The sequence below is a fragment of the Lipophrys pholis genome (assembly GCF_963383615.2).
Source record: "Lipophrys pholis genome assembly, contig: SCAFFOLD_30, whole genome shotgun sequence".
Classification (NCBI taxonomy): Eukaryota; Metazoa; Chordata; class Actinopteri; order Blenniiformes; family Blenniidae; genus Lipophrys; species Lipophrys pholis.
In genome coordinates, this window is record NW_028292110.1 from 790,050 (window position 1) to 802,717 (window position 12,668).

At 45.5% G+C, this 12,668-nt stretch overlaps 2 protein-coding genes across 2 annotated transcripts in view; one reads left to right on the plus strand and one right to left on the minus strand.

Moving 5' to 3' along the window:
* LOC308128165 (NACHT, LRR and PYD domains-containing protein 12-like) overlaps positions 1-12,668 on the minus strand; it is a 455,537-nt gene that overhangs the window by 257,349 nt on the left and 185,520 nt on the right. The gene's annotated exons all lie outside the window — the stretch shown is intronic.
* On the plus strand, positions 9,199-11,689 carry LOC308128163 (NLR family CARD domain-containing protein 3-like; the record flags this gene model as incomplete). Its single annotated transcript, XM_080493841.1, has 3 exons — positions 9,199-9,265; positions 9,512-11,297; positions 11,378-11,689. The coding sequence occupies 3 exons, from the start codon at positions 9,199-9,201 to the stop codon at positions 11,556-11,558; spliced, it is 2,034 nt and encodes a 677-aa protein (XP_080349967.1). The 3' UTR covers positions 11,559-11,689.

A 12,668-nucleotide genomic window follows, 5' to 3' on the forward strand; every position in this document is an offset into this window, starting at 1 on the left:
GAGCACAAATATGTTTTTCACCAGATGTACTGCAACAATTGGAAGAAAAATATCAGCATGACAGGTTTTTTAATCCGTGACTTGTAAAACAGGATTTGTGCTCCTGTAATGAAGAAGTTGTGACTTTGTAAGTGTGGTGTTGTATTTATGGAGAGAAAAGAATTCTACAGGTACACACAACAATTCTACAGGTACACAATTCTACAGGTACACAATTCTACAGGTACACAAAACAGATCTGCAGGTACACAAAACAATTCTACAGGTACACACAACAATTCTACAGGTACACAATTCTACAGGTACACAAAACAGATCTGCAGGTACACACAACAATTCTACAGGTAGACACAACAATTCTACAGGTAGACAAAACAATTCTACAGGTACACACAACAATTCTACAGGTAGACAAAACAATTCTACAGGTACACAATTCTACAGGTACACAAAACAGATCTGCAGGTACACAAAACAATTCTACAGGTACACACAACAATTCTACAGGTACACAAAACAATTCTACAGGTACACACAACAATTCTACAGGTACACAATTCTACAGGTACACAAAACAAATCTACAGGTACACACAACAATTCCAGAGGTACACAAAACAATTCTACAGGTACACAAATCTTCAGGTACACAAAACAATTCTTCAGGTACACAACTCACGGTACACAACTACAAATTCACTTTTACAAGTACACAAACCTTTTACACCAATAATACCTCCACATATACAGCTCCTCCTCCACCAGTCCTCCTCTCTCTGTTCAAGTAGCTGAACTCGTGTCCATCAGGTCCAATCAGCTTCCTTCTCAGTGCAGATCCACGTTTCAGAGACGGTAAAAACACTGAAGGTTGTTTGAAATGTTCTCCATACTGTTTGGTTGGACTAAAGTTTGACTCCAAAGCTCCTGCTGTTGAAATGTATCACAGAAAGTTTATTGTCTGTTTGAATTGATCTTCAGAGTCGGAGCAGCAGTTGTCAGTGATGTCCTAGTAGAAGGTATTGTCCGTCAACATCGTCCTCCATGTCCTGATGTTTGTGTTCAGTGGAATGAAATGATTTCACTTCTAGATGATTGGAGTTGACGGTCATTGTAGTTGATGATCAGTCAGCAGCTGATGATGAGTTCGTCCTCATATTGAGTGTCTTCAGAACGTGGTGAGTCCCTGTAGTTTGACCTTTTGTCCAGTACTCAGCTAAATCTCTCCAGCTCCTCCATGTCTGGGATCACCAGGACCTTCTCCTCCTCCGGTGTCCCGTTCAGCTTGATGAAGATCTGAGGTCCACGTCGCCTGGATCCTCCCCTGTTTCTTCAGGAAGCGGGCTTTCCTGCTGATGTCCGCCTTCCTTTTGGTCAAATGTCCATTGATGTAGACGTCCCCTCCTCTCTGTTTCCTCCCTTGTTTCAGGAGCTCAGTTTGATGTTTTGTCTTGACAAACGTCATGATGATGGCTGCTTTGTGGTTGTTGCTCCTCCTGGGCAGCAGGTGACGGACCTCCAGGGTGTTCTGCTCCACCTCTATTCCCCTGGACCACCTGTCGCTCCACCCGATCAGACAGAGTACCCTCAATGGTCCTGAGAGCAGAAACCTCCTCATACAGGAAGTCCAGGGACTTTTTAGTGTGGTCCAGGTCTTCTGTGGATTGTTTGGTTGTCTCCATCGTGGCTCACACACTCCTGTACTGTCTTTCATTGACTGTGGGCTCCTGAGGAGAGGAGGGTGTGACTGGATAAAGAAACAACAAACAAACAGATTGACTGGAGAAGATTTAATCAGCTTCTGCTTCCTCCTTTTCAGACATCTTCACTTGTCTTTGTATCAATGGTTTGGTTTGATAGATTTATTAAAAATATTTTCTTCTTTCTTGGCCAAGAGAAGACGAGCCTCAAACTGAGCTGGAAACCATCAGCGGAACAGGAAGTGGTTCAAACAGGGTCAGACTGGCAGAAGATGTCCAGATGAGCTCAAGACGGTTCAGAGTGGCGTCATTGTGTGGACGTCCTCTGCTCCTCTGAGGACTGATGGAATGAAGTAATAATGTTCTCATTGAAGACGTGAAAAACAGAAACATCCTAATCCAATCAAGCCCTCCTGGATGTTTCCTGCAGCGTCCACAGAGTGGACAATGACAGAGAGCTGGACACATCAAGATATACCTGTGGTTTCATCCAGCTGCCACACAAGAGGAAGCAGCTGGAATTGATCTTTGATCTCATCACAAACAGCGGCTGCAGCAGCAGAGATCAAGTCTTTTGGACTGAATGGGACGAAGCAGAAAAGCCAGCTGAGGACTAGAGCTGTGTGGTGGGACAGAGTCCTATTTAGCTCCTGTTTCTGTAAACTCCCTGTAATTCCCCTTGTTGGAGGATCCACTGCTCTCATCACAGCCCTAAATGAAGCTGCTGACGGCCAAGCCAGGACGTCTCATCAATCATTGACTTGTCTCTGGAGGCTGCTCTCCAGATCAGCTTGTCTCAGTTCAGATGGACGGTGACGTCATGAGGGCGTGTCCGAGCTGAACAACATGGACTTTGACACTGTGAGCTATGAGGGTGTGACGGCATACTCAGTGACAGAAGGACTGACAAGGGACGAAGAGCAGCTTCTTCTCTCCAAGTGTCTGTGAGAAGAAGTGAAGAGTTCAGCAGGTGAGAATCTCCGTCAGCTCCTAACAAAGCTTTCATCACGCTGTCTGTCTGATTTCACTGTGGCTGCTCGCTGTGTGTCTGTGTGTCTGTCCAGCACACGTTATGGGGACGTCTTCTTCTAGTCTGTGTGTGTGTGTGTGTGTGTGTGTGTGTGTGTGTGTGTGTGTGTGTGTGTGTGTGTGTGTGTGTGTGTGTGTGTGTGTGTGTGTGTGTGTGTGTGTGTGTGTCCAGCACACGTTATGGGGACGTGTTCTTCTAGTCTGTGTGTGTGTGTGTGTGTGTGTGTGTGTGTGTGTGTGTGTGTGTCCAGCACACGTTATGGGGACATCTTCTTCTAGTGTGTGTGTGTGTGTCTGTCCAGCATACGTTATGGGGATGTCTTCTTCTAGTCTGTGTGTGTGTGTGTGTGTGTGTGTGTGTGTGTGTCCAGCACACGTTATGGGGACGTCTTCTTCTAGTCTGTGTGTGTGTGTGTGTGTGTGTGTGTGTGTGTGTGTGTGTGTGTGTGTGTGGTGTGTGTGTGTGTGTGTGTGTGTGTGTGTGTGTGTGTGTGTGTGTGTGTGGGTGTGTGTGTGTGTGTGGGTGTGTGTGTGTGTGTGTGTGTGTGTGTGTGTGTGTGTGTGTGTGTGTGTGTGTCTCAAGGGGCAACTCATATGTATATCTCCAGTGAACATTTATACACACAATCCACAATCGGTCATCAACATGAATCAATAATGTGTCTAGGAAGCATATTTCAGCCAATCACAGAAGGAGACATGTGAACATTATGAGGAACCGACATGTAAAGGTCATAGAGCAAGATGAGATAAAAGATAAGTTTGGTCAACACAATACAATCTGAAACAGTAAAAACTGTAATAAAACAATAAGACACAAAATGTCCTCCAGATATGGGTTTGTCCTGTAAAGTAAAGGGTGTGTGTGTGTGTGTGTGTGTGTGTGTGTGTGTGTGTGTGTGGGTGTGGGTGTGGGTGTGTGTGTGTGTGTGTGTGTGTGTCCACGGTAGGTGGAGCAACAAGGTGTCAGGATCTTGGTAGGTGAAGCAATATGATGTCAAGATGTTCGTAGGTGGAGCAATTTGGTGTCAAAATGTTGGTAGGTGGAGCAAAATGTTGACAGGATGTAGGTGGAGCAAGATGGTGTCAGGATGTTGGTAAGTGGGGCAAAATCTGTCAGGATATAGGTGGAGACACGTGTTAAGATGTTGGTAGGTGGAGCAACATGGTGTCAGAATGCAGGTGGAGCAACATGGTGTCAGGATGTTGGTAGGTGGAGCAACATGGTGTCAGGGTGTAGGTGGAGCAACAGGGTGTCAAGATGTTGATAGACGAAGCAACATGAAGTCAGGATGTAGGTGGAGCAACATGGTGTCAGGATGTTAGCAGATGTAGCTAAATGGTGTCAGGACCTAGGTGGAGCAGCATGGTTTCAGGATGTTGGTAGGTGGAGCAACATGGTGTCAGGATGGAGGTGGAGTAACATGGTGTCAAGATGTTAGTAGGTGGAGCAACATGGTGTCAGGATGTTGGAAGGTGGAGTAACATGGTGTCAGGATGTAGGTGGAGCAACATGGTGTCAGGATGTGGGTGAAGCTACCTGGTGTCAGGATGTAGGTGGAGCAACATGGTGTCAGGATGTTGGTAGGTGGAGCAACATGGTGTCAGGATGTAGGTGGGTCTACATGGTTGCAGGATGGAGGTGGAGCAACATGATGTCATGATGCAGGTGGAGCAACATGGTATCAAGATGTAGGTGGAGCAACATGGTGTAAGGATTTAGGTGGATCTACATGGTGTCAGGATGCCGGTGGAGCAACATAGTGTCAGGATGGAGGTGGAGCAACATGGTTTAAGGATGCAGGTGGAGCAACATGGTTTCAGGGTGTAGGTGGAGCAACATGGTGTCAGGATGTTAGTGGGTGGAGCAGCATGGTTACAAGATGTTAGTAGGTTCAGCAACATGGTGTCAGGATGGAGGTGGAGCAACATGGTGTCAGGATGTTGGTGGAGCAACATGGTGTCAGGGTGCAGGTGGAGCAAAATGGTGACTCTATATAATGGATGTAGAGTCAGAATATCCTGGAAGATGTTCAGTCTGATCCTTTTGCTTTGTGATGTTTTCTTTGATGATGGTTCCTTTATAGTCCAACTGCTTTGATCTGCATCGTTCTTTTCTTTCAGGTTTACATTTGTTCAGTTTTGTTTAGAAATGTCATGAGTCAAACTGAATGTTTTCTTTACTGTGTTTCTGTTTCCTGCTGAACCACACACATGATTTCCTCTGTGTGTGTGTGTGTGTGTGTGTGTGTGTGTGTGTGTGTGTGTGTGTGTGTGTGTGTGTGTGTGTGTGTGTGTGTGTGTGTGTGTGTGTGTGTGTGTGTGTGTGTGTGTGTGTTGAGCAGGTTGGTGTGTTTCTCTCTGTCTGACTCAACATGTGGGACGTGGATGAAGAAGACCCACCAGAGTGTGTGGACAGGTAAGAGACGTCCCCCCCTCCTGCATTCAGTCAAACAGCAAACAGAAGAATGGACACTAAATGTAAACTCCATAGAAAGATGAAATGTAGTAAAAGTGGCTCTGCTGTATTGACACGTCTCAAGGCTCAGTGATTTCAAGTCATCCAAAGTGAGCTGAAGTGATTTCAACAGGCAGCAGAAAAAGAGCTGCAGTAAAGGACATGAGGTGCAGAGACATTCCACCGTCCCCATGATCAGTCCCAATGTGATCATGAAAGACACAAGGACAAGCAGTGGAAAGGACAAAGACTAGAAGATCATGTGTTGTCTTTCAGGTCAGAGTTTCTAACTCCTCTTAACCTGATCCAAGGTCAGAGCAGTGTCACCTTTCCAACAGGGAGTTTAAAGGAAGTGGACGTCTCCACATGACACTGAAGTCCAAACGTCCCACATCACTAACTTACAGTTTGGTCCACAAAGATTTGTCCAGAGACAAAGTTTGTCTCATTTTGTTCTGTATATTACCACAGGAAATAGAAATGAAACCCTCCAGACTTCAGCTTTAATTCAGTGGCTTCAACTAAAACATCCCATAACAATGTGAGGAACTGAAGGATTTGAACACAATCCCTTCATGTCAGAGGCTCAAAAGTCACTGAACCAATGAAATAAGAGAGAATCAATCCTTCGTCTCTCACACTTGTTGAAAAGCCTTTGCAGGCAATGACTGGCTGAAGTTGTGAACTCATGACGTCAGCAGGCGCTCGCTGGGTTTCCTCTATTTTAATGCTCTTCCAGGCTTCACCGCAGAGCCGCTCACTTGATGTTGCTTTGTGGGTCTTTCTAATCCAAGTTTAATCTGTAACAGGTGAAATTCAGCTTCTATTGGATTGAGATCTGGTGACTGACTGGACCTTTCTAATCCAAGTTTAATCTGTAAGAGGTGAAATTCAGAATACAGATTATTGTTGGAAAAGTCATAGTCAAGATCAGATGCTAGTACTTTTCCAGGAACTTTGAAACAAATGGCAGATTGGAAATTACATGAAGGTTATTGAAGTTCTTTCATCAAACATATTTTTATTGATCAATTCCTGAAAACTTTTCCAGAAGAAAATAACATTAAAGTTCTTTTGTTGAAAACAGGAAATGAAATGATAAGAACCAAGTGTGATCTGTTGATCTACTACAACATTTTGACTGTGTGCGTGGGTGTGGGTGTGGGTGTGGGTGTGGGTGTGTGTGTGTGTGTGTGTGTGTGTGTGTGTGTGTGTGTGTGTGTGTGTGTGTGTGTGTGTGTGTGTGTAGAGGTGAGAAGCTCAGACACACAGCAGGGTCTTCAGTATCCAGCAGCTTGTCTATGAAGAGTGACTGGTCCAAAGGTGATCTACCAAACTTCAGTACTGAACCTGGACCTTCAGACACAAAGTAAGAAACTCTTTCTTTTCTTTTCTTTCCTCAAAACCAGAGTGAGAGAAGTTGTGCTCACTCTAAGATTCACTTCCAGTATTTTAGTACAAGAGTCCAAACTGCAAACTGACCAGCAAAGTCTGATCCTCCACTCTTTCAAAAGTCCTATTTTGATGATGAATCTGCTGGTTTCAAAGTTTGAAGACAAGATTTGAAAGTTGTCAGTGATTGGATGATTTGGATGTTGGTTGAGAAGAAGTTCCAGAGTTGCTGGCTGAAGGCTCTGGACCTCCTGATGTTCATCCAGGCTGGAGGTCAGTGAGGCTGAGAGAGGAGGTCAGAGAAGTACTGTGGACGTTGGTGAGACGTGAAGGAGGAGGGTGAGGGACAGAGGAGATCAATGAGGTACAGAGGGAGGAGCTTCATCAGGAACTTGAATGTCTGGAGAAGAATTGTGAAGTGAAGCTGTTGAACTGAAGTCAGTGGAGTTTCTGGAGAAGCAGTGTCATGTGAAGGATGGAAGGTGTTCTGATGATGATTCATACAGAAGAACTTGACAGCAGGTGGAGTTTCTGGAGGATTTGAGAGGGAGACCAGAGAGAAGGAAACAGGTGGAGGTGACCAGGGTGTGGAGCAGTGTGGAGATGCTGCTGGGTGAGAGGGAGGAGCAACAGTGCTTGATGTTACCAGGGTGGAAATATGCTGACTCAGTCATTCTATTGATGTGGGTTGGAAATAATAGAGTGCTGTCGAGGAAGACACCCAGACTCCTCCCCCTGACTGGAGGGGAACCAGAGGAGCTGTCCATGATGGTGGACAAACTAGGACCTTTAATGGACCTGAATCATATGAGGAGAACTTCTTTATCACTGCTGAGTTTGATCAATTTGAAGAAGAACCAGGACTTTATGTCCTGTAGATAGTCACTGATGGAGGTAGGTGGGAGGGTGAAGTTGGTTTGGTGGAGACGTAGAGCTGAGTGTCGTCTGCATAGCAAAGAAACTTCATGATGTATTTATGAGAAATATGGACAAGTGGAGGAGATGGACAATGAAGAAGGTGGGACCAAGTACAGAGCCCTGGGGAACACCAGAGGAGAGGGGGATGGGGGGGATGGAAAAGATTTGAACTGAATGATTTTTAACTTTAAAGTTATTCGACCAGAATCCATTTGGGAAACATGAAACATGTAGGATCCAGTTTCAGTTGTTGATGTTGATCTCTGATACATTAATACCTTTCTGAATGGAATTGGTCATGACACTCACACAAACACATAATTCCAGCATTTAAATTTAAAGGAACATACCAGTGTGTTGACCTCTTGCTGATTAATGATCAGTTTCACAACATTTAAGAATATTCTGGAGGTTCTAATCCTCTTTATCTGAGAAAGTCCAGTCTTTTATTTTGGGCTGAATCGGTCCAATCTTGATCATTTTGCTTCAGCTTCTGCGACGCCATCTTTGATATCCCAGAAACCCTTGTGGCAGATTTCCCAAGATGATGTCAGTTAGGAAACATCAACACAGTTTGATGTTTTGTTTGTAAACATCAACTTTGGTGGATCGATTTGGGAAACTGCAGGTTGGAAATGAGTCCAAATGAGTGTTGATGGTCTTGTTTTGGTGTTTTGGTTTATTCTCTCTGCAGAAGGGAGATGTTTTATGGGAAGTACATTTTGAAGATTGTTTTTCTGGTAGAGTAACTTTAAATGTGGAACTCCAGTTTATAACTATTAAATATCCTCACAGTATTTTCACAAAGTCTGACTTAGAGAATCAAAGTCTCAGTTCTTCCATGTATCTTCCATTGTTCCAGTCAGTCTGTTCCTGATGTTGTGTTTGTTTTTAGCTCTGACTCTGGGTTTCCATCCAGCTGTGTGTCCATGAAGAGTGACCGGTCTAAGGACCAACCCTGTACCTTTAAATGTAGAGTAGGAAGTGGTGATGAGGGGTGAGAATCAGTGTTTGTCTCAGGATTCCTCATCACACCACACAGCAGCTTTAACAAAGTCAACATGTTTCTGCAGCGTGAGCCAGCAGAGCTCCCAGCTTCTCCCTGGTGGCTCCGCCCCTCAGCATCAAAGACATCTGGACTCCACATTTATGGTGAGAACACGTCTCCATTCAACACTTTACTGTCACATCATGAGACAGAAGAAGCTGCTGTGACTTCCAGCTGAAACATGAAACAGACACTCAGCTTATTAGATCCATTCAGGTCCAAAGAGAAACAGTCCAACCTTCATCCAGCTTCCAGTCTTCACTGATGCTTGAAGCTGCTTCTGCTGGAGATCCCACATGAAGTGTGATTTGGCTTCACATGTTGTCCATCCTGCTCTCTGCACTGGATTTACACTCACATCTCAATCTGGCTCAAAGTCAACTCCAGATGTTTCTCTGTTCCAGCTGCTGGAGGACAACATGGTGACTTTCATGAAGAAGGAGCTGAAGGAGATGAAGAAGCTCCTGAGTCCAGATTACCCAGCATGCTCAGAGAGTGAGAGGGAGGATAAGGATGAAGAGCAGAAGAGCAGCAGAGAGTCATTTCTGAGGATCACCCTGGACTTCCTGAGGAGGATGAAGCAGGAGGAGCTGGCTGAGCGTCTGAAGAGCAGTAAGAGGATTTGATCTCATTTCACAGGATGGAGATGAAGCTGAAATGTTCTCAGCTGGAGCAGAAAGCAGTCAGAAACAGAGTCCATCCAGAGAACACAGGTCATTTCCAGGTCAGACACAGAAAGTGTGAAACAGGCAGAAAGTCCAAAACAAGCAGCAGAGAAGAGGAGACACAAAGAGAGTTCCTGAACTCTGCTGCTCATGTGATGCAAACATCTGCATCAGATCAGAGGCTGTTTGGTCTCCACTGAGGAGCTGGATGGAGCTGATGGAGGAGAAACATCTCCACTAACACACTGTCATCTTCACATTCAATGTCAAACACACTCAACTCATTCCTGCTTTCTTCTTTTCAGGAACTTCTGCTGGAGTCTGCCAACAGAAGGTGAAATGTGCCCTGAAGGAGAGGTTCCAGGTTGTGTTTGAGGGGCTCTCTAAAGCAGGAGAGGCCACCCTCCTGAAGCAGATCTACACAGAGCTCCACATCACAGAGGGAGGGACTGCAGAGGTCAATGAGGAACATGAGGTCAGACAGATTGAAACAGCATCCAGGAGAGCAGCCAGAGCAGAAAGCAGCATCAGACCAGGAGACCTCTTTAAAGCCTCACCTGGAAGCTCTCCACCAATCAGAACAGTGCTGACAAAGGGAGTGGCTGGCATTGGGAAAACAGTCCTGACACAGAAGTTCACTCTGGACTGGGCTGAAGACCAAAGCAACCAGGACGTCCACTTCACATTTCCATTCACCTTCAGAGAGCTGAATGTGCTGAAGGAGAAGAAGTTCAGCTTGGTGGGACTTGTTCATCACTTCTTCACTCCAACCAAAGAAGCAGGACTCTGCAGCTTTGAAGACCTCCAGGTGGTCTTCATCTTTGACGGTCTGGATGAGTGTCGACTCCCTCTGGACTTCCAGCAGCCTGAGATCCTGACTGATGTTACAGAGTCCACCTCAGTGGATGTGCTGCTGACAAACCTCATCAGGGGGAACCTGCTTCCCTCTGCTCGCCTCTGGATCACCACACGACCTGCAGCAGCCAATCACATCCCTCCTGACTGTGTCGGCATGGTGACGGAGGTCCGAGGGTTCACTGACCCACAGAAGGAGGAGTACTTCAGGAGGAGGTTCAGAGAGGAGCAGCAGGCCAGCAGGATCATCTCCCACATCAAGACCTCACGAAGCCTCCACATCATGTGCCACATCCCAGTCTTCTGCTGGATCACTGCTACAGTTCTGGAGGAGGTGTTGAAGAGCAGAGAGGGAGGAGAGCTGCCCAAGACCATGACTCAGATGTACATCCACCACCTGGTGGTCCAGGCCAAAGTCAAGAAGGTCAAGTATGATGGAGGAGCTGCCACAGATCCACATTGGAGTCCAGAGAGCAGGGAGATGGTGGAGTCTCTGGGAAAACTGGCTTTTGATGAGCTGCAGAAAGGAAAGCTGATCTTCTATGACTCCGACCTGACAGAGTGTGGCCTGGATCTCAGAGCAGCCTCACTGTACTCTGGAATGTTCACACAGGTCTTTAAAGAGGAGCAAGGCCTGTACCAGGACAAGGTCTTCTGCTTCATCCATCTGAGCCTTCAGGAGTTTCTGGCTGCTCTTCATGTCCATCAGACCTTCATCAGCTCTGGAATCAACCTCCTGGATGAACAACAACAAACAGTCCTGATGAAGAACAATCTCCACCATCTCCATCAGAGAGCAGTGGACGAGGCCTTGAAGAGTCCAAATGGACACCTGGACTTGTTCCTCCGCTTCCTCCTGGGTCTTTCACTGCAGACCAATCAGAGTCTCCTCCGAGGTCTGCTGACACAGACAGGAAGTAGCTCACAGACCAATCAGAACACAGTCCAGTACATCAAGGAGAAGCTGAGTGAGAATCTGTCTGCAGAGAGAAGCATCAATCTGTTCCACTGTCTGAATGAACTGAACGATGGTTCTCTGGTGGAGGAGATCCAACAGTCCCTGAGATCAGGACGTCTCTCCACTGATAGACTGTCTCCTGCTCAGTGGTCAGCTCTGGTCTTCATCTTACTGTCATCAGAAGAAGATCTGAAGGAGTTTGACCTGAAGAAATACTCTGCTTCAGAGGAGGCTCTTCTGAAGCTGCTGCCAGTGGTCAAAGCCTCCAACAAAGCTGTGTACGTGGTTCATGAACAAATATGTAGAACTGAGTCCATGACAAACATTGAACTGGTTTTCATTGTTGCTTCTTCTTCAGGTTGAGCAGATGTGGTCTGTCAGAGAGAAGCTGTGGAGCTCTGTCCTCAGTCCTCAGCTCTCAGTCCTCCAGTCTGACACATCTGGACCTGAGTGACAACAACCTGCAGGATCCAGGAGTGAAGCGGCTCTCTCCTGGACTGGAGAGTCCTCACTGTAAACTGGAAGCTCTCAGGTTCTGACATTATTGATCATTAATATCCACCACTCTCTGTTCTCCTGCTCACATCTCTAGAACATCAGTAAAACATCTCAGTAGAACACTGCAGCCTCTTGATATTTTCTCCTCTATTAATCAGGAAGTAAAACTACAAAGTAAAGTTTCCAGTGTAAGTTCAGGTGGAGAGCAGCAGCTTTAATTCCTCCACTCACTGTGTTTGTGATGCTCCATGTCACAGAGTTCTGCCTCAGACTCTGACACCGACACGACTACGAGCAAGAACACCACACATGAGACAAGCCCAGCAGCAGCAGGACACTCACTTCAGGTGTGCTCCTGTGGCTGGATGAAAATATCATCACTTAGGAGGCTGAGGATCCACCAAGGAGAGAGAGGAGGATGAGAGAGCAGAGGCAAGAGCCTCACAGTGACCAGTACTTCTTATGAAGCAACCAGTCAAATCAGTGGAGTGAAGCACAGCGACGGGACAAAATAGAATAGAATAGTTTATTCTAGTGATGGCCAGATGAAGCTTCATGAACCACTGTCTTTACTTTCTGACCCTCAAACAGAACCTGTGTAGTTTTCTTCTTCTCATTTTAAATGAATATAATCTTAGGAATCCTACTGTCACTACTTGCTGTCGTATTAATGTGTAGAAAGGTGAATGAAATGTCGACCTCTTCTATGTCAGGAACTCTGACATTCTTCATCCTTTATGATTAATTGTGTTAATTGTTATTAATTTTACTAAGAATTCAAATTCTAAATGAATAGTTTTGTACAGTACATCTTGATGAGACTGATATAAATTGGCATCATTTCCTGTTAAACAGGTGGTGCCCCGAGGTTTTCTGATGCACATCAGATTCCATGTTTTGTTCATGATCCATGACTCTTTGATCAATACTAATCAGTGTTGACACAGTTAGTTTGAAAAATAAATCCAAGTACTGATTACTAGTTACTCCTTTTTGCCACAAACTCAGTTCTGATCACTGCCTGGCCTCCTGCTGATACATATTTAACCTTTGACCTTCATTCTTTGTTGTATTTATATCTGACTCACGCTTTTATTATCAGATTGTTACTATTGCAGCTAGTTATTTATGTGGTGATGTAGTTGTAGTCT